This window comes from Linepithema humile, chromosome 8 (genome assembly GCF_040581485.1).
Source record: "Linepithema humile isolate Giens D197 chromosome 8, Lhum_UNIL_v1.0, whole genome shotgun sequence".
In the NCBI taxonomy this organism is placed as follows: Eukaryota; Metazoa; Arthropoda; class Insecta; order Hymenoptera; family Formicidae; genus Linepithema; species Linepithema humile.
In genome coordinates, this window is record NC_090135.1 from 3130052 (window position 1) to 3155520 (window position 25469).

Here is a 25469-nt window from a genome sequence, read left to right on the forward strand (position 1 = left end):
ATAATCGATCGCACTAATGTAGTAACAGATATGTTTATATATGTATATAATAATTACATGAAGAGAAAGTTAGATTACGGAACATTAATTTTGACACTATTTATTTAACTTAGATATTAATTTATATATGTTTTCAAAACACGGGCATTGATTATGATTTTTCTGAAGTCCTTAAAACTGCCTCATATTATATAGTGGCAGCTTCCGGGTCATTATCATTTTCAATAGGTATAATATTAAATAATCGAGTCTGTTGCAATTGAAAATTAATTTTTGTAATTGAATAATGACTATTAATATTATTAAAATTATGTTATACATATGTGTGAGGATCAACTATAACAATAAACATGTTTCATTTATTAAAGGCAGTTATGAGAGTATAAAAACATAATATGCAAGCGTGCATTGTAAATTTAATACATGAGTATATATGAAATCATAATCTTTAAGACTGTTTATATAATAATCTACCTATCCTGAAGATTTTAAATATTTCCAAATCTTTGTATTAGGCATTCATCAATGACATGTTAATTGACGTGTTTTAAGTGTAGAAAAATCTGTTTAATTAAAGATGAAACATATATGAGTTAATATCTAAGTTAAATAAATAGCGTCAAAATTAATGTTTGGTAATCTAACTTTCTCTTCATGTAATTATTATATACATATATAAACATATCTGTTACTACATTAGTGCGATCGATTATGATATGGTGCTTAAGTTTAGTTAAAAATGTAATGTTAAATCATAACAAAATAATGAATGCATTAAATTATTCCTCATAACGAAAATATTTAAATTTCTAATTCATACATATATAAATTATCATCTATTATCATCTTTTATATGTAATCTTAAATTGAAAATCTCTAAGGGCCTATCCAGACAAACTTGCATAGTCGCATAAACATATACATCAGGAAATGGATTGGTTCATTTCCTTATTGACATCATTGCAACCTCTCCACCAATGATAGACTTGCATTTATAGTAAAATAGTGATTAATCAACCTTGGGTCGTTCAAACCGTGTACAATCGAAAACGCTATATACAAGTGTGTCTGGATAGGCCCTTAGAGATTATCAATTTAAGATTACATATAAAAGATGATAATAGATGATAATTTATATATGTATGAATTAGAAATTTAAATATTTTTGTTATGAGGAATAATTTAATGCATTCATTATTTTGTTATGATTTAATATTACATTTTTAACTAAACTTAAGCACCATATCATAATCGATCGCACTAATGTAGTAACAGATATGTTTATATATGTATATAATAATTACATGAAGAGAAAGTTAGATTACCAAACATTAATTTTGACGCTATTTATTTAACTTAGATATTAACTCATATATGTTTCATCTTTAATTAAACAGATTTTTCTACACTTAAAACGTCAATTGACATGTCATTGATGAATGCCTAATACAAAGATTTGGAAATATTTAAAATTTACGGGATAGGTAGATTATTATATAAACAGTCTTAAAGATTATGATTTCATATATACTCATGTATTAAATTTACAATGCACGCTTGCATATTATGTTTTTATACTCTCATAACTGCCTTTAATAAATGAAACATGTTTATTGTTATAGTTGATCCTCACACATATGTATAACATAATTTTAATAATATTAATAGTCATTATTCAATTACAAAAATTAATTTTCAATTGCAACAGACTCGATTATTTAATATTATACCTATTGAAAATGATAATGACCCGGAAGCTGCCACTATATAATATGAGGCAGTTTTAAGGACTTCAGAAAAATCATAATCAATGCCCGTGTTTTGAAAACATATATAAATTAATATCTAAGTTAAATAAATAGTGTCAAAATTAATGTTCCGTAATCTAACTTTCTCTTCATGTAATTATTATATACATATATAAACATATCTGTTACTACATTAGTGCGATCGATTAGTTACGATATGGTGCTTAATTACGAAGGATTGTGAATAATTATTATCAACTAGTTTGAAAAATATAATTAATTTCTTAATGAATTAGATAATCCAATGTTATTTATTAAATTAAATAAATACAGAAGTGTCGCAAAAGGTATGAAATTTGAATTATAACGTAAGTACTTTGATGCATTGATAACGATAATGGTTAAATTTTTGCATGGCGTGAAGAGTAATATGATTGTTACATGTATTAAAAATTCCGTTATTAAAAAATTATGAACACCGCCGTATTGACACATATACATATATATGTGACATAATCAATACTTATATATCGTATTATTCAGGATTTCATTGTACATGTTCTGTCATATTTTTAACGTGACGTGATGATTAATATATAAGGTATTATATATATAAATATAAGTACAATTTTAGATTATATATAAAAGAAAAAAAAATATATATATATAATATATTGTATACATAAATGTACAAATTAGATTAAATTTCTAATCGTTTTTGTGAAATAACAGATGCAATTAGTAACATTAGTGTTCTTCAATTATCCCTGGACTCAGCGAGTCAACATAGTGGTCTTGAAGATTTGCTCGAAGAACAGCGAGTCTTTAATCTCGTCGATGGCTGATTGATTACCCTACTTCACATGAAATGTTTGATGCGAAGGTCTTCCTAAGATTTGAGTTAGATTTTGTCTATAAAAATTTATCTGAAGAAAGCTTATAAGCGTCATTGGATCATTTCAATTTGTTTCGTTTGTACGTATCGGTTACATTATGCATGAAAGCTGTAATATAAGGTATGTTATTTTTGTATGATTATAATAAATATTATGTATAAAAAATAAAAAATACAGAAGGATAAACATTAAATGTGCGGATAATCAGAATTATAAAAACATGTATTTTATGTGCAATCGTAAAATAGAGTATCATCATTATTTTATATTTATTCAAAGTAATTAAAAATTTTCAATACAATAACATAGTGCATATAAACATATATAATAACATATATATAATAGCGTATGGCATATAATGTATTATACATGTAATCACAAACAGTTAATATCGACATATGCCCTAAAAACGAATGGTTGCACAGTACCGCTTCGTTAACTTTCTTTTTTGTGAAATTCTTATAACATTGTGTTAACTTTTATTTGTGTCCAAAACTAAAATTATTAGATATTTTATTTGATTTTGCAAAAAATAAAGAAGTTTAAAATATTTTCAATACAATGACATAGTGCACATGTAGTAACACATATAATAGTATATGGAACATGATATATTGCACATGTATAATCACAAACAGTTAATGTTTCTGCGATTGTTAAAAACTTAAGTAAAAATAATTATCGTATTTTTTTAATAAACGATTAAAATATTTTTGAATAAACATTTATGCATTTAGTGGCGTTTAATTTTGCCAGATATATAATTATGGATCCATGTTTTAATTTGAGCAACAGATCGATTGTCTAAGCACTTATTTTGTTCTTTTACATGGGAAATTTTCTTGTTAGATGGTAGTTGTGAAGCGCTAATTTCATTTAGAAATTCTTTCATTATTACATTACGTTCTTCTTCTATCCAACGTCTTCTTTTTGTTGGACCAAATGGAGACGCTACAAAATAAATAAAATATTATAATCAATAATACTATTTTATATAAAAAGTAATGATTCACCTGAACTTAATTTAAATTTTTATGTATTTCTTACTAATTTCATGTTATTCTAATTTATACTAGTTTCGGATTACTTATATAAGTTTTCTTTAAAATACTGAGAAATTTGTTTAATTATTAATAAAATCAAATTATAATTATAAAAATATGTAGAAAATGTAAAAATTAAAAATGGAAAATATAAGAATAAATAATATAAATAAATGAAATTTTTAAATTAAGTTAGCAAGGAATTATTATTATTTCTTAAATCAAATATTATTATTATGTATATTAAAATTGTTGAATCAAATTGCATTATACATTAGAGCTCAATATATTGACATAATCATGAAAACAATACTAAATAGTATTTAAGAGAACACACTCTTATTTGATAAATTTGTAAAGACACTGTATGAAGTAAAAGTAAAAATAAACTTACTACTGCGACGTTTTTTCATTTTTGGAGAATAAGTTTTAGAATCACTGTCGCTATTCGCAATTGTACGATTTTGACGTATAATTTTGCTTTTTACTGATTTTTTTTGCTTATCTGTTATGCAAGTTTTAGAAAATTTGTTTTTAGATTGTACTGAAAGAGGTTTACGTGAACTTATCATACATGTTTCGGCATCGCTTTCCGATTCTTCACTCAATGTATCTTCACTAGTATCTTGCACTTTCTCCTCTATTATTAATAATATAATATTATGATAACTGTTATGTATATATGTTATATATATTAAAATTGATTCATAAAACTAAGATTTATGTGTGTCACAACTGCGAATATCGATGCACAGAAATTGAGCGGAGCAGGAATGATTACGACAATGAAACGTTTCAATTTAGATTCTCTTCAACAATATGTAAATATATTATATACTAATACTTTACATATTCATACTATTTATTGTTATTCCACTCAATTTCTACACATCGACGTCCGCGGTTGTATAACATTATTTTTATTATTAATTTTTTGAATCGGATTATAGATGCCTTTACCTAATTTTGTCTTTTGATAAAATACGTATGTGTAATAAAAATATAGAAAAACGTTATACAATAGTTAATGTATTTTATAAAAAGAACTATATAAATATATGGAGTAATAAAGGTAAATAATTATACCTGAATCACTATTATTAGATTCTTGTTGCATATTTTCACCTAATGCTGCTTGAAGAAACTTTGTCATACGAATGATCTCTACTGCTGGTATTGATTGCCGGTAGTGGCGTTTATGAATTTTTTCGTGATGTCCCATAAAATTCGCCAAATCGTCCACTTCATTTTTAGATAAATTCAACGTAATACACGTTGTAGCAATATGTTTGCGTAATTCACAATCTTTGCAAAGTATTATGGCATTATCAGAATCAATATGTGTATTATTTATTAACATTATTTATTGCATTATGGTCATATTCATTATTAAGAAAAATTTCTGTATTATTGTCAAAATCAATGGCATTGTTCATACTATTGGTATTAACATGCTTATCAGTATTTATATTAATAGTGCAAACATCTTGTGATATTTCTGTATTTACTGCAAGGAATAGAAAAATTGTTAGTGTAGGAAATAAAAATGCAATGTAAGTTTCACACGTAGTTTTAGAATTTAAAATTGTAATATTTACTATTGTTATCATGAATAATTAATTTTATTTTCTCCAGAACAATGCGTGGATTATTTTTAGCAATTATAGAAAGATTGTTTTTATTTTCTGTAAAAATAAAGTATCTTAAAATTTTATTTACTTGGACACAATTGATCAAAATGTGTTGCTGCGAGAAATTAATTAAAAAAGAATTTAACTAAAAAGGAAGTTAAAACAACGATACTGTGCAAAATCTATACATCTTTGTGGCTTATATTGATTTATTGATTATTAACTTGATTAAAAAGGTTATATTCTGTCAAATAGGTTATAATAGGTTATATGTTGTGCTGAATGTATACAATGCGCTGAAAATATTTTATATTATTTTAAATAAATAAAATAATGTTACTTACTGTTCTGTGCAATTGTACGTATAATACATGTTTTCTTACGATTTCTATTAACTGTACATTTAACGTTCATCCTTTTGTGTTTCATATTCGTTCCGTAATATTTATGACAATTACAAAATAATAATATATATCGTGACATTTTTCACATAAGTGTTCAGTCATATACGTACGTACATACATAACGAAAATGACTCTTACATACCAAATGAAATAATTCTTGAACGTATATAGTATGTACGGTATGTAGTTTTATGGCTTCTATACACTGAACGCGGTAAAGCCCGTGTCACACTATACGCATTGAAGAATGAGATTAGAGATCGAAGATTGGAAATTTGACTAATCAGGAAAAAGTAATATTTGTGTGCTTCTTCCCGATTGGTCAAATTTCCAATCTTCAATCTGTAATCTCAATTTTCAATGCGTAGTCTGATACGGACTTACCGCTTGTCGCACGACACAGTAGCCAATCAGTCTTTTGTTTTTATGAAAAAGTTATCAGTTGATTGACTATCGTGTTAACTTTTACCGCGCGACAAGAATAATCGCGTCCTGTTATTGAAACATACATGAACAAACCTATAAAATTTGTTAGATTATTGAAATAAATAAAAGCAATAGTCAAATTCATTCATTAATTATTTAAATAATTATTCTAATTTTATGATCGTTTTTGAAACATAGATATTGATTATGTATACCTTTTCTAATCAGTTTTGAAAACTAACATATACAATGGCAGTTTCCAGGACAATTTTATTTTCAATAGATCTAATAATGAAGAATTGAGTCTTTGTTGCAATATGACACTCCAAAATGGAAAACGATTAATTAACATTATTAGAGAATATTATAGATTTGTTTTATTTATCTTAATACACTAATGCATATTACGCGAACGTTCGTGCACGATCCCGTGTCGCGCGTGAAGAATCACAGCGTGCGAGTGCTCGCTGAAGTGAATTAGCAAGTTGCTCGCTCTCACTCGCACTCACGAGATCGTACACAAACGTCCGCGCCCTAATTATTATTATAAAATGTCAGAAATAATTCAACTGTTATAAATATTAACAATATTATTATGTCCTGGAAACCGGGTTTTACATAAAATTGTATAGCAATAAATGGCATATTTCAGGACATCATTGTATTTTTGAATTTAATAAATGTTAAACACTATTTATCAGAATAAGAATTATTATTATTATTTTTTTAAACGTATTTCTATTAACGAGAAGCGATTTTGTACAATTGTAGAGTGATTTATACAAAATAAAGCAATGTCCCTGGAAACTGCCTACTTATATACAGTCATGTAACTATAAAAGGGCATATTTCAGGACATTGTTGTATTTTTGCTTTTAATAACTATTGAACGCAAACTCTTGCAATTAGAATTATTAGTTTCTTTTTCTTAAATATATTTCTATTAATGGAAAGTGATTTTGTATGATTGTAACGTAATATGTACAAAATAAAAAAAAGTCCTGAAAACTGCCCACCTATACATAATTTAATTGGCTAAAAAAAATAGGGCATATAAAAAAAAAAAAAAGATACCACCAGATTTATATTAATGCTCTGCATAATATAAGATAATAAAATCAGGTGGTATAAAAATGTCCCGAAAACTGCCTCTGGACAAACATATATATATATATAAGTATTGTAACGGTGCAGCCCGCAAGCTGCATCGTTACGGCTACGGACCGTCCATCGTCCGTAGCCCACCAAGGGCGCATCGAGCGCCGATAAGCTTTTTGTCAAAAACAGCGGCGGTCAACCGCCGAAAATCCCCCACACCCGACCGTTCCGAAATTCCGTTTTGTGGAGGACTCGCCGCCGAAACCGCCGATGCTTGCCGATTCAAAGCCGTTCGGCTGCCAGCCGGGTATAAAAGACGCCCGGCTGAACGTCTTCTCACCAGACTCCGTTCGCTGATAGACAGCGAACATCCCTCTACGAGTGTCCTCGTAGTCCTCAACCGAGCATACTCGGTTTTTCGTATACCTGTGCCAGCACACAAGTATCCTCGTGTACCGCCGAGCGTCCTCGGTATTCTTGATTCCCGCATACGAATCTATTCGTATACCCGCCGAGCGTACTTGGCTCCTCTAGGCCACCGAACTTTGTATTGCGGGCATTTCCGCATACCAAGCTAAGTCGCCGTTCTAAGATTCCGCCTTCGTACGAGCATCCTCGTACTCCCGCCGAGCGTAATCGGCAGCCTAAGTCCTGATACCGCGTTTATTCGTCGGGATTTCAAAATCGTAATTCGTCCGGCAAGCAGAACCACGTCGACCAATCCGCGCCGCCGAATAGTCCGCATCGATCTACGATCGAACAGACTCGCGATACTACGAACGCACTCACCGACAAGCGCTCCGTATCGTACCAACCGTTGCGACACGATCACCCGCGCTTGCGCTCTCGCCGACCGCACCGGGACGCCTCACGTCATTCTTTATAGTTTCACATTTATTTTCACGTTGTTTTTTGTATTTAATTTACACCGCTCTTAAATAATTATTTCACCGATTGTTCAGATAATTATTCCGCTACCGCCGATACTTCGCTTACGTTCACGCTGCTTTATATTTATTCCACGCCGCTTCAAGAATTATTTCGCCATTGCCAAATAATTATTTCACCGATATTCTGTTACTGATTTCACCGATATATCCTTTTATATGTATTTTACCTAGCTCAAATAATTATTCAGCCGTTGCTTAATAATTCTTTCGCATCGCATGTACACACACAGTCATCAAACATACTAAATTAAATAAACACGTCTACTAATTTACCATCAACTAAACGCATTTTCTTTGACACACCCCCAACCGACCGAACTTGGATTCCGACGAGCTACACCGCGCTCGAAAAGCTCACACGGTTTCAGTATATAAACACTATAATAAAATATGTTATGATCGGTTTAAATTACATCATTTGTAATCATTTTAATTATTTAATGTTACAGAGTGTTTGGTATATTAAGAATAAAAAAGGCGAATCACAAGGTAGAGGAAAAATTCTTACAAAATATTATTGTACACGACGAAAACTAATCAAAGCTGGCTTATTGAATGTGAAAACTGCTGCAAATTTTGCTCATGCTCAAACTGATAGTAAGTTTATTTTACGTTATTTACAATCTTGTGAAAAGTGTAATATATTTAAGGTTCCTTTTTACTCATTGCAACCATATTGGATTATGATATTAGAAGGAGAAATCATGTAAATATTTTTTATATGTTATACGTTAAAATAAAAAATTTTTTCTCCGTGTTCGGTCATATACCAGCTTATATTATCGAACATGGATAGTAACGCACAGAAAAAATTATTTAATTTGTATAATGCATAAAAGAAATTTAGATGATTCCTTGCTTCTGACATCATAAACCAATATGACTGCAATCAGTTAAAAAGAGTCTTAATGATATTTGTATCAACTAACAACAAATGTTTTGCAAGTAAAGACAGTATAGTATAGTATTTCTTTTTTTTTAGTTTAGTATTTTTTTCCACATAATATTTTTATTTATGTTTTTGTAGCTGAAGAAAGTGATGATGATAATGTTATGAATTACGAAGAATGTATATTATGGCTAAAAAATAATTCTAGACAATGGCAGACAGTGACTGAGTACTGGTCTTTGACTTCGAAAAAACGATTGAAAGTTCTTCAAACTAATAATAATCAGTCTTGTCACGAATACATGATTCAGTTTCCAGCCCTTTCTGATCCTTTAGGCTACATACTAGTGAGTTTGATATATTTCATTCCTTCAATTATGAGTATCTATATTTAAAAACGTTATAAATTGTATTTTTGTTCAGATAATTATTCCGCTACCGCCGATACTTCGCTTACGTTCACGCTGCTTTATATTTATTCCACGCCGCTTCAAGAAGTATTATATTTTTCTATTCCTACTAATGTTTCTTTTTTCAATGTTTTTTTTATAATTTTGAACATTGTATCGCGGATATATATTTATTAATAATATTAATAATTAAAAATGTGCGTGTGTATAAAATATTATAGTATGTCTGTATAATTTTTAGCTGGAGAAAGATTTCGAAACATTATATCCAGATCGTAATTTAAAATTATATGTTGCTTGGCAAAAAATATCAAACTTTGTAATCAATAAGGTGACATCTAAATTAAAGAATCGTTTTGATGATGTCTTTACACGAGGTCAGATATTTTATAGTGTCCTTTGACAATGATGCAGCTTTATTTTTTATATTTTTTATATAAATTCATATTTCGATAGATGGTGAGAAAATTGTAACTTTATTCTTGATGCCTCATTTGTTCCCTGTGAATACGATAAGAAACGGCAAAGCATGTAATTGGAGACCCTCTAGAAAAGAATCTGAAGAAGGATTTCTTCTGCACGTAAACGTAAGAATAGAAATAAAAATAAAATTAATTTAAAAGAATTTAAAAAATTTTTTTAAATAAAAAGCATAATACAATGATTGGCAGGAGCAATGTTATGAGCACAGGTCCAGTATGTTGCAGCTGAAGAAACTGAATTACATATATTTATATGATAGGCGATAATCATTTATCAATTATAATTTATAATTATATCTTTTCTTTCGAACAATTACTGTATATCATATCGCGCAATTCAGCTCTTTTGAGCAGAAACATTTAAAACTGCCAATCATTATTCAATCCATGCCAATCATTGTACTTCTTATTGTTTCTTATTTCCTTATAGAATAAACATTTTCAACATTGAAATGAAAATATATAAGTGTTAATAATAATTATTTCTTTCATAGACAATCGCAGATCTTGAAACAAGATTGCAGGAACGAACAGCAAAATTACAAGCATTTGGTCAGCCCTTACAACCTATTGTAGTGATAATAGGTCCTTCTTTCGACGAAATCAAGCAATGTTTTGTTGTCATCAATACATTCAGATATGAAGTGGAAACACCATTAAAAGCCGTGGACTTAGTCTTCAAATCATGTAACGCTTTAAACATTCGATATCCCTTAGAAGTAGGGCAGCTATTTATGTTTTTGCAAAGAGCTATATATGAATTTGAAACTTTGTGGGATAAACATAAAAATTCGCAGCTTAGTTCTGCTGTTTTGGCAACAATTCAAGAATATAAATCATTAGAATCTTAATCACTCTATTACGAAAAATACACACTTGCATCATGCCCACTTGTTTTATTTGCAAACAAACTGTACATTCTGTAAACAGTTTATTAACGCATTTTAACGTTAAACATTATGTTAATTCATGTACTGTATTTAAATGCGGCGAAAATGGGTGCATTAGAGAATGGTCCTCATGGAATTCATTACGAAGACATTTGCTTGGGTCAAATCATAATTTTCCTTTGTGGCCTGTTGCTACACAGAATGCTTATATGCAATCTGTGCAATCTACTAACATAGAAATGATCAGTAAATCTATAATTTGCCATAAAAATACAAATATTGAAACAGTCTCACCAGAAGTTACTAATGATAAGGGTTTATCGATAACTCCTACTGAATTTAAATCTCTCATAAGAAATTGTTGTGATGCTTTTGTTGCAAAATTATACAATAGATCTTCCATTCCACGGAATCACATTCAAGCTATTATCGAGGATAACAGATTATTTTTAACAAGTCATATTTCTCTTTTAAAAGAAAAGATTCTTTCACAGTTGAATGCACTTAATTCTGATAATCAAATAATACAAGATATCACATCAATGTTTGATACAATAGAAAATTCTTTTCATCATCTTAGAAACGAATATCAACGTATGGAATATTTGAAATCTTGCGGTAATTATATAGTTCCTGTAGAATATTATATAGGTAAAAAAAGAGTTCGTAAAAATACTGGAACATGTATTGTGGAACATGTGAAAGATATTTGCGGTTATTTCATACCTTTAAGACAAATGTTACAAAAATTTTTTGAATTGCCCGACGTTTTTACCGCCACAATGTATTATATTAATTTGCTGAAAGATTCAGATACCATTACGAATTTTGTTCAATCTAAACTTTGGCGTGAGAAAAAAAAAAGTTTCGAAGATGATGCTATTGTTTTCCCATTGTTTGTGTATTATGATGATTGGGAAGTGAACAATCCATTAGGATCTCACAGTACTTCTCTTGGAGGAGTATATTATTACATACCATGTTTGCCGCCTGAATGTGTATCTCGATTGGAAAATATCTTTTTAGCTCTCTTGTTTAACACAGAAGACCGTAAAGAATTTGGAAATAAACGAACATTTGCACCTTTAATTGAGGAATTGAATTTTTTAGAACAGGTCGGAATAACAATTACTGTTAATGGGAATCTTTATAAAATTTATTTTGTGCTAGGTTTACTATTGGGCGATAACTTAGGCCTTCACACCATGTGTGGATTTGTTGAAAGTTTTCGAGCAAACTATACATGTAGATTTTACAAAATTCATCGTACTATGTCTCAGACTACTTGCCTTAAAGATGAATCTATTTTTAGAACACATGCGTCATATAATATAGACTTAGATTTAGCAAACAGTTCACTTAGTGGAATCAAAGAGGAGTGTGTCTTCAATGCAATCACTTCATTTCATGTTATAGACAATGCTTATGTTGATATCATGCATGATGTTCTAGAAGGTATTGCTCATTACGATATGATTCCAATAACAAATCATTTTATTCAGATTGGTGATTTTACTTTGTCAGGTCTCAATTATAGCCTACAAATGTTCGATTATGGTCCAAATGTACAAAACAAACCACCTTGTATTGCAAATAATTTTGCAACAAAAAGCAAGTTTAAAATGACAGCCTCAGAAATGTTAATTTTTTGTCAACTTTTTGGAGTAATTATTGGACATAATGTAAAATCATATAATGATCCATTTTGGAAACTGTACTTATTGTTAAAAAAAATAATTGAATTTGTCTTCTGTAAATCAATATCGCAGGAATCTGCTTCTGCATTCAAAATATTAGTTGAAGAACATCATAATCAGTACATGAAATGCACAAAGCATTTAAAACCAAAACATCATAATCTCATTCATTATGCAAGAGTCATGATGCAATATGGACCACTCGTTTTCTTATCCGTGATTAGACTTGAAGGTTTTCATAAAGTTCTGAAAAAAATTTCGAATGTTGTCATGTCAAGAAAAAATATCGTTTTTTCAATTGTTACTCGATATCAGTTCCTCTTTTGTTATAGACTTATAGCTCAAAAAAGTATTTTTTTCAACAGGATTCAAATAGGATCAGGGAATATTCTTGATATTAGTGAAAATCGTCATTTCAATGATTTTGTCTTATCATTACCAAATGATATAAATTATAAAGCATGTTTTGTTGCTAATTGGGTTGATTATAAAGGTACTCGATACCAACCTAAAATGGTATTGTTTTGTGGAATAGATGAAAGTTCTTGTCCTATTTTTGCGAAAATTTAGTTTATCATTATTCATGATAATAGTCCACTTTTTATTTGTTACTCTCTTATAAATATAGGTCTGAACTGCAATATTGGTGAATTCGAAGTGGAACAGAGAGTATAAAGTTACTCTTAATTAAATATGAAGATTTAGTTGATCCTTTCCCTTTGCTTGTGTATACTATGGGTAATAGTGAACGATATATTATTTTACATCATTCCGCTTAATTTCATATTCTTCATGATATGATCCCTGATCCTATTAACAATATTTTTTTATGTATTAATGTAAAAATATTTTATTTTATTTTATTATTTTTATAGTATATTGTAATATATACTATATATAATATATTATAATATATAATTATATCAAACTATGATTACATGTTCCTAATTCCAAAAGAAAATATAAATATTATTTATATATATATGTAATTTTATTTCTTATATATTTCTGGCAACCTCTTCCCTGAACCATAGCAAAACCCACTTAGTGGTTATTGCTATTTAATGTAGCTACCTTAGATACATTTTTAGTTACAGAGTATATTTTGGATACAGCATTAGTTTTGCCGCCATAGCAAAAGTATTTGCAACGACAGCAAAAGTTGTGTCTCCCACATATAAATAGTGTACAGCTACAACTAATTGCTACAATATATTTGGTATGATTGCTAACTAAAATATATACTGTAGCTAAACTTTGTGTATCAGGTAGCTAAATTTTATCAGCTAAATGAAATAGCTATCACAGCTAAGATGTTAGGTGTCCATATATTACGACTGCAATCTAGTTACCACACGCAGTTTTTAGCTATGGCAGCTACTTTTTTTTTCCGTGTACATAAAGCCAACTATAATAGAAAATTCCTCTGCAAAATCAATAAATATAAATACTCAATTTATTCCTATTTCAAACATCTCTAAAATGAATAATCGTCAATTTGTTTCTGTTGAGGATTCTAATGGTCCTGATGTTCATCATAAAAAAATACAGAAAGCAATAACAAAAATGAAGAAACATCTCTTTTATTAGACATTAATGAGATACCGATTATTTTTCGAGACGACTTAAAAGAATCTGGTAAGATTTAAGTTTGTACTGCATGTATAAAAGTAATTTACAATTATATGATTTTAATAATCGTGTCCCAACTTAGCCGCTCTTGTTTCATTGTCAGATTATTTTTTTCGATCCTTTCTTTCCTTAGGAATCTTAAAATATTCATTGTACATCTCTATGATTCTCGAAATATGAGATCTGTGCACTTTAATTTTTTGTACACTATACGCGTATCTTGAATTGAGATCAGTGTACAACTTAATAATTTATGTATTTAGCAAAATTTATTTCTCTATAGAAATTATAAAAATTTTTTGCACGTACATTTAGCGTCGGCCTTAGTCTTTATTTTTTGAATATGTTTGTCAAAACAATATGGGCCTGTTCAATTATATGTTAGTGATTTTAATAAATTTTTTAAAATATATGTAATAAATTTTAAAAAATATGTTTACATATCTGCGTTGTTAAAAAATATGCTTTAATAAAAAAATTAAAATGAAATAAATAATAATTTTATTTATATTTTTGCAGATTGTCTGAAATTAAACTCATCCAATCAAAACGAAAGAAAGGAAGACGAAATTATTAAACTTTTAAGGTGCGGAAGTAATATTTATTTTTCTTCTAATAATACTACTTTTTTAGTTTTCTTAGAATTTATGTCAAAATCAAGTCCAACATTGTAGCAATAACGTTATACTAGCAGATTTATTATATTGATACTAATAAAAATTATATTAATGAGAAATTCATAGCAAACATACTGTTACGTCCTAACCTGGAGGGAAAGGGGCGGGTCAGGTATACGGACGGACGCAACAATAAAAGTATAAATTTGTGGTGTTTGCTCGCTGGTCGGTATGAAGAGAGGGGACCGCGCGAGCCGAACGATTTTCTTTGGCTGAGAACAGGTCAACGATCGTAATGATCGATATTACCCTGTTAGAGGCCTCAACCAATCGTTCGTGGTTCCGTTTTCTGGTCAAGAGACTTAACTCCTTTTACCAAGGATGGAACCTCGTGTGATTTTCAAAGGGAAGGGGGGGGGGTAGAAGAGGAAGGCGAGAGGTCTTACAACTAATTTAATTATGAAGGTTTTGACTTACTACTTGGATGTCCTGGAAATATATCTGGATCCTCCTGGATCCTCCTATTCACGTCGATGTATAATGAATATTGCTCGGAGGTTGGTTTAATATGTTGGAGAAGCAATTGCCGCGCGCGGTACTTCACTCCTCCGCGACGAGTTTTGGATTTCGGGATAAGAAAGGAATTTTATGTTAGTCCAGAAATTCCAGGCGTAAAGCATGCGGTGGGCCGCACCACGATACGCGGGGATACAGAAATCGATACCACGTGCGGTGGTCCGCACCGAAAATATCGATACTGAGTGCTGATCTGAAGAAACAATTAGGAATAAGGCGGAGGTAGGTTGAATGTGTGAGAAATAGTTTTAGTCGAAATATTGTTTAACAAACACGTTTACTATAATTATTGATATACAAGCACTTTGAGATACAATCGGTTTTTCTGATATTTTAAGGTATGAACTAAGATTCGATTGAGCTGGATTCAGAGATGTTGAGAGAACTATATTAACTGCTTAACTGCTGCCTTCACGGGTGGGTGTCTTCCCTTTTATACTCGAAATTTTGGGTTTTGGAAGGGAGACATTCCTTCCGAGGGGTTGTTAATAAAAATAAGATAAAAAAGGTTGTTTGAAGATTAATAGATGGATTGCTCGAATGACATGTATATCGTTCCGTCGGCTTTTCTGTCGGCGAAAATTCAAAGTCTACTATCGCGGTCGCGTGTCTTATCTCGATAAATTTTCGCTTGAAGGCCTAAAAGATTATTATGGTACATTCGGGATCTTAAATCATTAAAATAATATTCTCGGAACGTTTCTTTGAATTTTTCCCGACTGGTCGTGAGAAACTTGTGCAAAGGAAAGGTCCGTACAGGACGTAACAATACATTATTTTTATTTTATGAAATATCTTTAATGTTACAGAAAAGTGATAGAGCAAAATGCAGTAATATTATCAGACATAAAAATGTTGAAAGAACATCATCTATTGACGACGCAAAACAGTTTATATGAAAAACCAGATGGCTTTCCATTAACAACAATCGAAGATTTTCAGGAATTGGAAACTGATAAAGATCGTTTGCAGAAATTGGTATTTAATATTTATTTTGCCATATACATAATATTTTTTGTAAAAGACATAATATATTTGTAAAAGACATAATATGATTTTGTTACAGGCATCATATCTAAAGTTTATTGGGGGAATCAAATTAAGAGAAGCTCTCAGTCATTTTCAAAAGGAAACCATGACAGATGAATTGACCTCTATGTTTACTTATTGGGGTAGGAAGAAACATTCATTGGCCTTTTATAATACACAAACTGCAAAAGTGTTTTTTTGTAAGTATTTTTCGGAATTGCATTTTATATAAAAGCACGATATATAAAATATATATATTTTATATATATAAAAACAGCATATAAAAACACAATATGCACTATTATAAAATTATAATTTTATATATATATATATATATATATACAGGGTGTCCCATTTAACTTGAGACAACTAAATATTTTGAAAAATAAGCATTGTACGAAAAAATGTCCCAAATAAACTTTTAATATTATCAAGGGGGACGTCTGCCTGTGCAAAAATTAACCCGCCCTACCTCCAAGGGGCGGTGGGGACAGGTTAATTTTTACACAGGCAGACGTCCCCCTTGATAATATTAAAAGTTTATTTGGGACATTTTTTCGTACAATGCTTATTTTTCAAAATATTTAGTTGTCTCAAGTTAAATGGGACACCCTGTATATGACAGGTTTTTTTGAAAAGTTTAATATATACAATTTTTTTGAAAGATAAAACAATACGGTTTTGTTTTAGTTGTGACAAGAACGTGTACTCGGCGCCTTTTTTTTATTTATTATACCTGTTACAGGCATGATATCCTTTACATCTTGACATTGTTTGACATTCTGTTGGACATCACCTATCTGATTTGTCTGACGTTCTGTTAGACATCAAAACTATCAGATCTGTCTGACGTTCTGTTAGACATCACACCTATCTGATCTGTATATTTAAATAAATAAAGACACATATATATGTATCATATATATGTTTTACAAGATATTTTGTATTTTATGTCAAAATTCTGCAACTTTCAAATCTCATAACTCGAAAAATACTTAATAAAAAATAACTTCATTATAGTGTTTTGAAAAGCTCTTGATACCAGCTATTAGATTTTGTAATCAAAAATAGGGTGTTCTATTTAAAAAAACGAAGTTGATCTCCATATGACCTTGGCATGTACACCCTAGGTTAAACCAATGTCATCATCGGATGTCCCCCTCCAAACCCAACAACTGTAGTCTAAATCATTTTTCTTGAAAATGTCTCTCTGAAAAGTTATTCACGTGGGGTTTTTAAAATAGGACACCCTGTATATATATCTGTTTCGCAGTCATATAAAATATAATAAATGTGGTATAATAGGGCTACAGGCGAAGGTCCACGTTAAACAACCTAACGCGCTATTAGTGGCACCTCATAAGCGGCGTGAAAGACCACTTATTTAGAAAATAAATATATATAAAAATAAACATAATATACATTATATATACAGGGTGTCCCTAAATTCGCGCCCACGGAGTACAAGGCGTGATACTTTAGGCTAAAAGGAACAACTTTTTCCTTTAGCAAAATTGCGTGCGATAAGCAGTTTTTGAAGGAGAGCAGGTTGAAGTAAACCAATAGGCGTTCTGGTGTAAGTGGCGCTCAGGGCCGGCGCGCGCGCTTCGCTCACTAGTATCAAATTCTTAACTAGTATTTACAAGTAATGTTAAAACATTAATGCTTTGTTATAACTAGTTTACTATGAATTTATTTGTATTTTAGTTATGATTTTATTTTAATTATACATATGATTAGTTAGACTATACTTAGGACTCAAATAATAAGAATCAACTTGAATACTGAACCGTGATCTTTTTGTATTATTTAAAAAGTGAATAAAATTAACAAAATAAATATTGCTTTTATTTCTTACGTAATAAAAGAATGAAAGAATTGTCTGATTTCGTAGATCTATCTGAAAATAGAGACAAATGTAAATAGTAATGTGCTTTGCGAGCTAACCGTTTCTATTCTTCTAAATTTTTTCTTTTTTCATCATTTTCTTACATTTTGGAAAATTATCTTACACTTTGGATATTTTTCATAAAACACAAAAATAATTTAAGAAATACACTAACTTTTTCAAAATATGAACTATCAAAGTATGCAACTTTGCAATGATAACTGCTTGATAGTACAAAGTAACGCACATTGAGATAATAAATCGGCGTCGCGGAAAAACGGCTACAATAAATGCAAGTATCTTTACATGTCGTTTTTAAGATCAAAACAATGATTGGCAACAAATTTACTCTCTTCTAATTATAGCAATTAATTTTATTGTATAAATATTTGTTCTATTTGAAAAATATTTTATCTATAAATATTCTATATAAAATTTATATATTCTATATAAAACGTTTTTTATATTTTCTAATTTATTTTAATTTACGTAGCCATTGTTCGCAATATATTCAAATATGCCATAGATGTTTTAATTATCTAAAATAAAAAGATTTCTTTTTTTTATTTACTCTTATCATAAATAAACTATTTAAAAATAAAAAGTTTTAATAGTAAAGTTAAAAGATTTAAGCGTTATTAAATTCGATTCTTTTTTAATAGATGACTATATAAATTATACATTTTTTTACTTACATCGCCAAAAGTTGTGATAGATAAATGAAATAACTTTCCTGCAGTCATCTTAGTTACATTACTTGACCGTCCTATTATTAGAACAAGACCAAGCGCAGTTTTGTTACGTAATTTATACCATTTAGTCATATACGCCATTTTCCCAACATTTTTGCACTAATAAATAAACACAAACATTTTAAAATCTTTCTAAGAGGCCCAAGAATTTTATTTTACATTTTGGAAAATTTTTTACAAAAATATCAATTGTGCCGCTGGCATTAGCATAACCCAAGATACACCACGAGGAGGTTGCACGGTCGGACTTGTACCTCGCGCGCGCGCGCGCGCGCGCGTGTGTGTGTGTGTGTGTGTGTGTGTGTATGTGTGCGTATGTATGTGTGGCCCTAAAAAGGACTGATTAAGAGTATTTTAAATTTATAAAAAATGTTCAAAATGTAAGCCTGCCATTTGTATGCAAGCATTGGCTCTGTGGATGAGACTTTGTTGTGTAAGCTGGAGCATTTCCGGTGTAATACTGTCTACTGCACAGTGAAGTTTTTCTTCTAATTCTTCCAATGTTTCCACAGGATCTTTATAAATAAAATTTTTTAAATAACCCCATAGAAAAAAGTCGAGTAGATTCAAATCAGGGGATCTTGCTGGCCATGTGACAGGGCCGCCTCTTCCAATCCAAGAATTTGAAAACTGTGTATCTAGATAATGTCTAACACGTCTACTATTGTGAGGTGGTGCTCCATCGTGTTGAAACCACATAATTTGACGGATATTTAATGGCAAATCCTTCAAAAGATCTGGTAAATTATCTCTTAAAAAATTTTTGCAATCGTTTCCTTTTATTCTGTTCGGAAGAATACAGGGTCCAATTAATTCATTTCCTATAATTTCAGCCCAAATATTAAACTTCCATCGAACTTGGAAACTTCTTTCTCTGATTGCAAAAGGATTTTCTTCTGCCCAGTAATGCATATTGTGTGCATTGAGCAATCTCTCTCGAGTAAATAGAGATTCATCAGAAAATAAAATTCGAGCACAGAATGCATTGTCTCTGTTATTTTCAAATAACAGCCACCGAAAAAATTCGAGACGACGTTCGGCGTCACCTTCTCGAAGATGTTGCACTCGTGAAAAATGGTATGGATGCATACCTTCGTTTCTTAAAACACGATGGACTATCGATTTTGGCACATTTATTTGATTTGAAATGGAACGAATGCTTCTTTTCGGTTCTTCTTCGATTCTTCGTATAATTTCCTCCTCCGCATGAATCATTCGCATATTTCGTCCACGTCCAGCGTCTGGACGATGAATGATTACACTGCCTGTTTCGCGTAATCGAGTCTCTACTCTTCTAATAACTTTCGCATCTGGATGACGTCTATGCGGATAAATTTCGGCATATCGTCTAGCAGCAGGAGCAGCTTGATTGTTGCATTGAGCAAGAATGTACAACATATCGTAATATTCGCCGTTTGTATACTCCATTTTAATGGTTATCTCTCAAGATCTAAATATCACAATATGTATAAATATTAAAACGGAATATAGCGCATTGTAGTATTGTAGCGCTATATTCATTTATTACTACATTCGTTTGTGTAATACAAACGAATATAGCGTTACAATACTACAATGCGAATTAAATATAATGCGAATATTGCGATATATTGTACATTCTTGCTCAATGCAACAATCAAGCTGCTCCTGCTGCTAGACGATATGCCAAAATTTATCCGCATAGACGTCATCCAGATGCGAAAGTTATTAGAAGAGTAGAGACTCGATTACGCGAAACAGGCAGTGTAATCATTCATCGTCCAGACGCTGGACGTGGACGAAATATGCGAATGATTCATGCGGAGGAGGAAATTATACGAAGAATCGAAGAAGAACCGAAAAGAAGCATTCGTTCCATTTCAAATCAAATAAATGTGCCAAAATCGATAGTCCATCGTGTTTTAAGAAACGAAGGTATGCATCCATACCATTTTTCACGAGTGCAACATCTTCGAGAAGGTGACGCCGAACGTCGTCTCGAATTTTTTCGGTGGCTGTTATTTGAAAATAACAGAGACAATGCATTCTGTGCTCGAATTTTATTTTCTGATGAATCTCTATTTACTCGAGAGGGATTGCTCAATGCACACAATATGCATTACTGGGCAGAAGAAAATCCTTTTGCAATCAGAGAAAGAAGTTTCCAAGTTTGATGGAAGTTTAATATTTGGGCTGAAATTATAGGAAATGAATTAATTGGACCCTGTATTCTTCCGAACAGAATAAGAGGAAACGATTACGAAAATTTTTTAAGAGATAATTTACCAGATCTTTTGAAGGATTTGCCATTAAATATCCGTCAAATTATGTGGTTTCAACACGATAGAGCACCACCTCACAATAGTAGACGTGTTAGACATTATCTAGATACACAGTTTTCAAATTCTTGGATTGGAAGAGGCGGCCCTGTCACATGGCCAGCAAGATCCCCTGATTTGAATCCACTCGACTTTTTTCTATGGGGTTATTTAAAAAATTTTATTTATAAAGATCCTGTTGAAACATTGAAAGAATTAGAAGAAAAACTTCACTGTGCAGTAGGCAGTATTACACCGGAAATGCTCCAGCTTACACAACAAAGTCTCATCCACAGAGCCAATGCTTGCATACAAATGGCAGGCTTACATTTTGAACATTTTTTATAAATTTAAAATACTCTTAATCAGTCCTTTTTAGGGCCACACATACACACGCACACACACACACACACACACACACACACACACACACACACACACGCGCGAGGTACAAGTCCGATCGTGCAACCTCCTCGTGGTGTATCTTGGGTTATGCTAATGCCGGCGGCACAATTGATATTTTTGTAGATAATTTTCCAAAATGTAAAATAAAATTCTTGGGCCTCTTAGAAAGATTTTAAAATGTTTGTGTTTATTTATTAGTGCAAAAATGTTGGGAAAATGGCGTATATGACTAAATGGTATTGTAACGATCAATGGGTGACCGTTGGGATATGTGAGTACTTGACAGGTTGTACGACGCTCAAAGAAGAATTTAAGTAAGGAAAAAAACTGAGATATATTTCCAATGCAGTTTAGGTTATACAGCCTTCTTTTTGACTCGCTCTACAACGACTGGCGCCACCGTGACTTCTTGCTAGCGCCCCCTCAGGGCCGCAGTTTTAGAACGCGTGCAAGGACCTCTCGTGTTACAGACTCCCCCTTTGGATCTGTTAGGAGCCCTCGACAAAGATCCAACACTTTGCCTGGGTTGTGAAGGGCAGGCATCCTTTTTAGGTCGACCATGCCTTTTAATGGCTTTGATGGGTTCCTGAAATGTTTCCTTCGTCCCAGTTCTTCTCCAAGCTTCTAAATCGGAAACGTGATGGACTGAAAGCAAATCACCTGTAAAATTATCTGCGATTTGATAACTAATAGATGAAACCCGTTTAGCGATCTTATAAGGCCCATCTCTTTTAGGTGCAAACTTAGTAGTGACTTCTTGGGACGCATTACTCAGTACACGTGTTTTCACCATGACCTGATCTCCTTCTTGGAATACTTCGGCCTGTCTTTGAACTTTATCCGCGTATACTTTATGTCGGTCTTGTTCTTGTTCGTGCACTTCAACTACCTCTTTCATGGTATCTGCGACCTTTAGTAGGTATGGCGTAATTTCTGATACAAAATTCTCTCCGATGACTATTTCACGTAAATCCCGTTGAACTTCGCCTGGATCGCGCATTTCTCGCGCGAACATCAAATAGGCTGGAGTGTTTCTTGTGGCTTGCGACATACTGGAGTTCATAGCGTATCTAATCGATGGTATCTTGTTGGCCCAACTGGTATGTTCGTTACCTACAAGAATCGAAAGTTGAACCTTCATATCTCTGTTCTTGCGCTCGACAGGGTTGGCTTCCGGATGATAGACCGGAGTTAATGATTGGTTGAACCCTAAACAGAACGATACTTGTTGCATGACCGCTCCTACAAATTGCGGTCCGTTGTCTGATATAATGCGACGGGGAATACCGAATCTAAGCATGACTTCGTCAATTAAGACCTTGGCGCAAGCATCTGCGGTAGCACGTCTTAATGGGAATAGTTCAACCCATTTTGTAGCGACATCTTCAACAATGAATATCCATTGATATCCCTCGGAAGTACTAGGCAAAGGTCCAAATAAATCTATAGCCAATACTTCAAATCTTCTGTTGGCTGCAGGTGTCCTTAGTAGTCCAGCAGGTTTCAAATTCGATGGCTTATAACGTCCACATTCAATGCATTTCTTGATATGCTCATTGATCATTTTACGCATTCCGGGCCAATAATACTTGCTCGAGATTCGTTTCAGCGTTTTGTCAATCCCATAGTGTCCGGCCATAGATGCGTCATGATTTTCATATAAGATGCGATCGATAGCGCATTTTGGCACAACCCATTGAGTCTCTTCCGTGTCTTCGGTTGGCACGTATCGATATAAGACTCCGTTCGACATTAGGTATCCGCGAGAAGTCCAATTTGCGAGGTCGAGGTCGTTTTTTGACTCGAATGCATCGATGATCTTTTTAACTTCTGGATCCGAAAGCTGTTCTTCTCTTAATTTAGCGGCTCCGTCCGTGGGTAGATTAACGACGACCGTACAAATTCCGCAATCGTCTTTGTTGCTTTCCGTGCAAGGGGGCCTCGAAAGTGTATCAGCGACGACATTCATTTTTTCGGTGAATATGTAATCTTAAGGTCATATTCCTGGAGACTCAAAGCCCATCGGGCTAACCGTCTTAACGGCGACTTCAGGCTTATAAGCCACTTTAGCGGTTGATGATCTGTGCCTATAGTGATTTGAGCATCGTCGATATACCCTCTGAATTTAGAAACAGCCCAAACTATAGCGAGAGCTTCGCGCTCAATCGTACTGTAGTTACATTCTGCTGAAGTCAGTAGGCGACTGGCGTATTCTACGGGCCTTTCGTCAGATCCTTCACCTTGAGCTAAGATAGCTCCTATCGCGTAATTGCTGGCGTCCGTTCGTATAATAAACGGTAGTTGTTCATCCACTTGTCTGAGTATGGGAGCGCTGGTAAGTGCCTCTTTTAATTTGTTGAAAGCATCTTCTTGATCTTCTGACCATGTCCATTTGACGTTCTTTTTGGTGAGCGATGTTAATGGTTTAGCGATTGCTGCGAAATTCGGAATAAATTTGCGAAACCATGAGGCAGTTTGTAAAAACGTAAGTAAATGCTTTACATTTCTAGGCGGTGGGATATTTAGAATGGCTGCCACTTTATCGTCATCCGGACGAATTCCTTCGGTCGTGATCATATGTCCTAAAAACTTGATTTGTGAGCATGCAAAATTACATTTTTCTCGTTTGGCTCGTAGTTTAAATTCACGAAGACGGCTAAATACTTTTTGTAGATCCGCTAAGTGTTCCTCAAAACTGGCCGAGATTACTATTATATCGTCTAAGTATACTATTACCGTAGTATCCTTTAAGCCTCTTTGGAACTGGTCCATTAGCCTTTGAAACGTGGCGCCGGAATTCTTCAGGCCAAAAGGCATGCGCTTAAAACGGAAGGTACCAAACGGCGTCGTAAATGCAGTTTTATCTCGATCAGTCGGTCTCACGCTCACTTGCCAATATCCTGAGCGCAGGTCGATAGTCGACATATAGAGAGATCTTTTGGCAAGATGCAGTAGTTCATCAATCCTGGGCATCGGATATGAATCAGTCTTTGTGATGGCGTTCAAGCGACGATAATCAATGCAAACTCTCATCGTACCGTCCTTTTTCGGCACTAATACTACTGGGGCCGCCCATGGAGATTCGCATTCTTCGATAATATCTGCTTCTAGCATAGCATTAAGCTCCTTTTCCAATATTTCTTTCTTATGTCGGGGCATTTTATATGGTGGTACGGCTGCTGGTGCGTTATCGCCTGTTTCAATGGCGTGTTCAGCGTACGTTGTCTGCTCTTCCCCTAGTGCGAAGATGTCTTCGTTAGTAGACAAAAACTCATTGAGTTTATCACGCTGATTTGAGGACAGAACTTGGGCTTCGTTGTTTCTTAGTGTCTCGACGTAATTCAGTTGTACAGTGTCAGATGTTCCTTCCGAAGCTTCAAAGTTCAGCTCACGCGGTTCGTTTTCATCTGCAAAACACCAGATACGCTGTGGAGCATTTATTACAATTTTCGCTTTTTTGATAAAGTCCATGCCGAGTAGTGTGTAATTATTTTCTGCGTGCGGTATTATAAGGAATGTGATACTTATCGTGCGATCCATTAGATGAACGTCAACTTCTGTTAATAAAACGTGTTCCCTGCTACGCGTACCGTCTGCCAGTCCGATATATGCGTCTGTTTCTTTGAATTTTTGATCTTTGTCGATTAGAATTTTATATAGACTGTAACCAGCGACACTCATTTTTGCGGCTGTATCGATCAGACCAGTG

General features: G+C 32.5%; 1 protein-coding gene and 2 long non-coding RNA genes across 6 annotated transcripts in view; 1 reads left to right on the forward strand and 2 right to left on the reverse strand.

Annotated features, from left to right (window-relative positions):
- Positions 1–17353, forward strand: part of LOC105677202 (uncharacterized) — a 36058-nt gene extending 18705 nt beyond the window's left edge. Inside the window, exons 6-16 of one of the 3 annotated variants that reach the window (XR_010891559.1) lie at positions 8646–8793; positions 9224–9432; positions 9737–9872; positions 9952–10082; positions 10472–10664; positions 14077–14202; positions 14716–15611; positions 15728–15806; positions 16199–16367; positions 16456–16618; positions 17164–17353. Coding sequence is in view for 1 of the 3 variants with exons in the window: in XM_067360690.1 (XP_067216791.1) it covers positions 8646–8793; positions 9224–9432; positions 9737–9872; positions 9952–10082; positions 10472–10828 (981 nt within the window). In the remaining 2 variants the exon portion in view is untranslated. Of the gene's footprint in view, positions 1–8645; positions 8794–9223; positions 9433–9508; positions 9583–9736; positions 9873–9951; positions 10083–10471; positions 10864–14076; positions 14203–14715; positions 15612–15727; positions 15807–16198; positions 16368–16455; positions 16619–17163 lie in introns of those variants that run through there. The other 2 variants (XR_010891560.1, XM_067360690.1) reach the window with 2 other exon arrangements.
- On the reverse strand, positions 2890–5954 carry LOC137001585 (uncharacterized). 2 transcript variants are annotated; one of them, XR_010891561.1, is made up of 4 exons: positions 5663–5954; positions 4774–4992; positions 4082–4327; positions 2890–3595 (listed from the first exon to the last, which is right to left on the reverse strand). It is a non-coding gene; the product is annotated as an uncharacterized lncRNA (long non-coding RNA). The 2 variants fall into 2 exon arrangements; XR_010891562.1 differs by having other exon boundaries at positions 4774–4929; positions 5663–5952.
- On the reverse strand, positions 17164–19559 carry LOC137001586 (uncharacterized). The gene is made up of 2 exons (XR_010891563.1): positions 19002–19559; positions 17164–18845 (listed from the first exon to the last, which is right to left on the reverse strand). It is a non-coding gene; the product is annotated as an uncharacterized lncRNA (long non-coding RNA).
- Positions 19560–25469: the final 5910 nt, after the last annotated feature.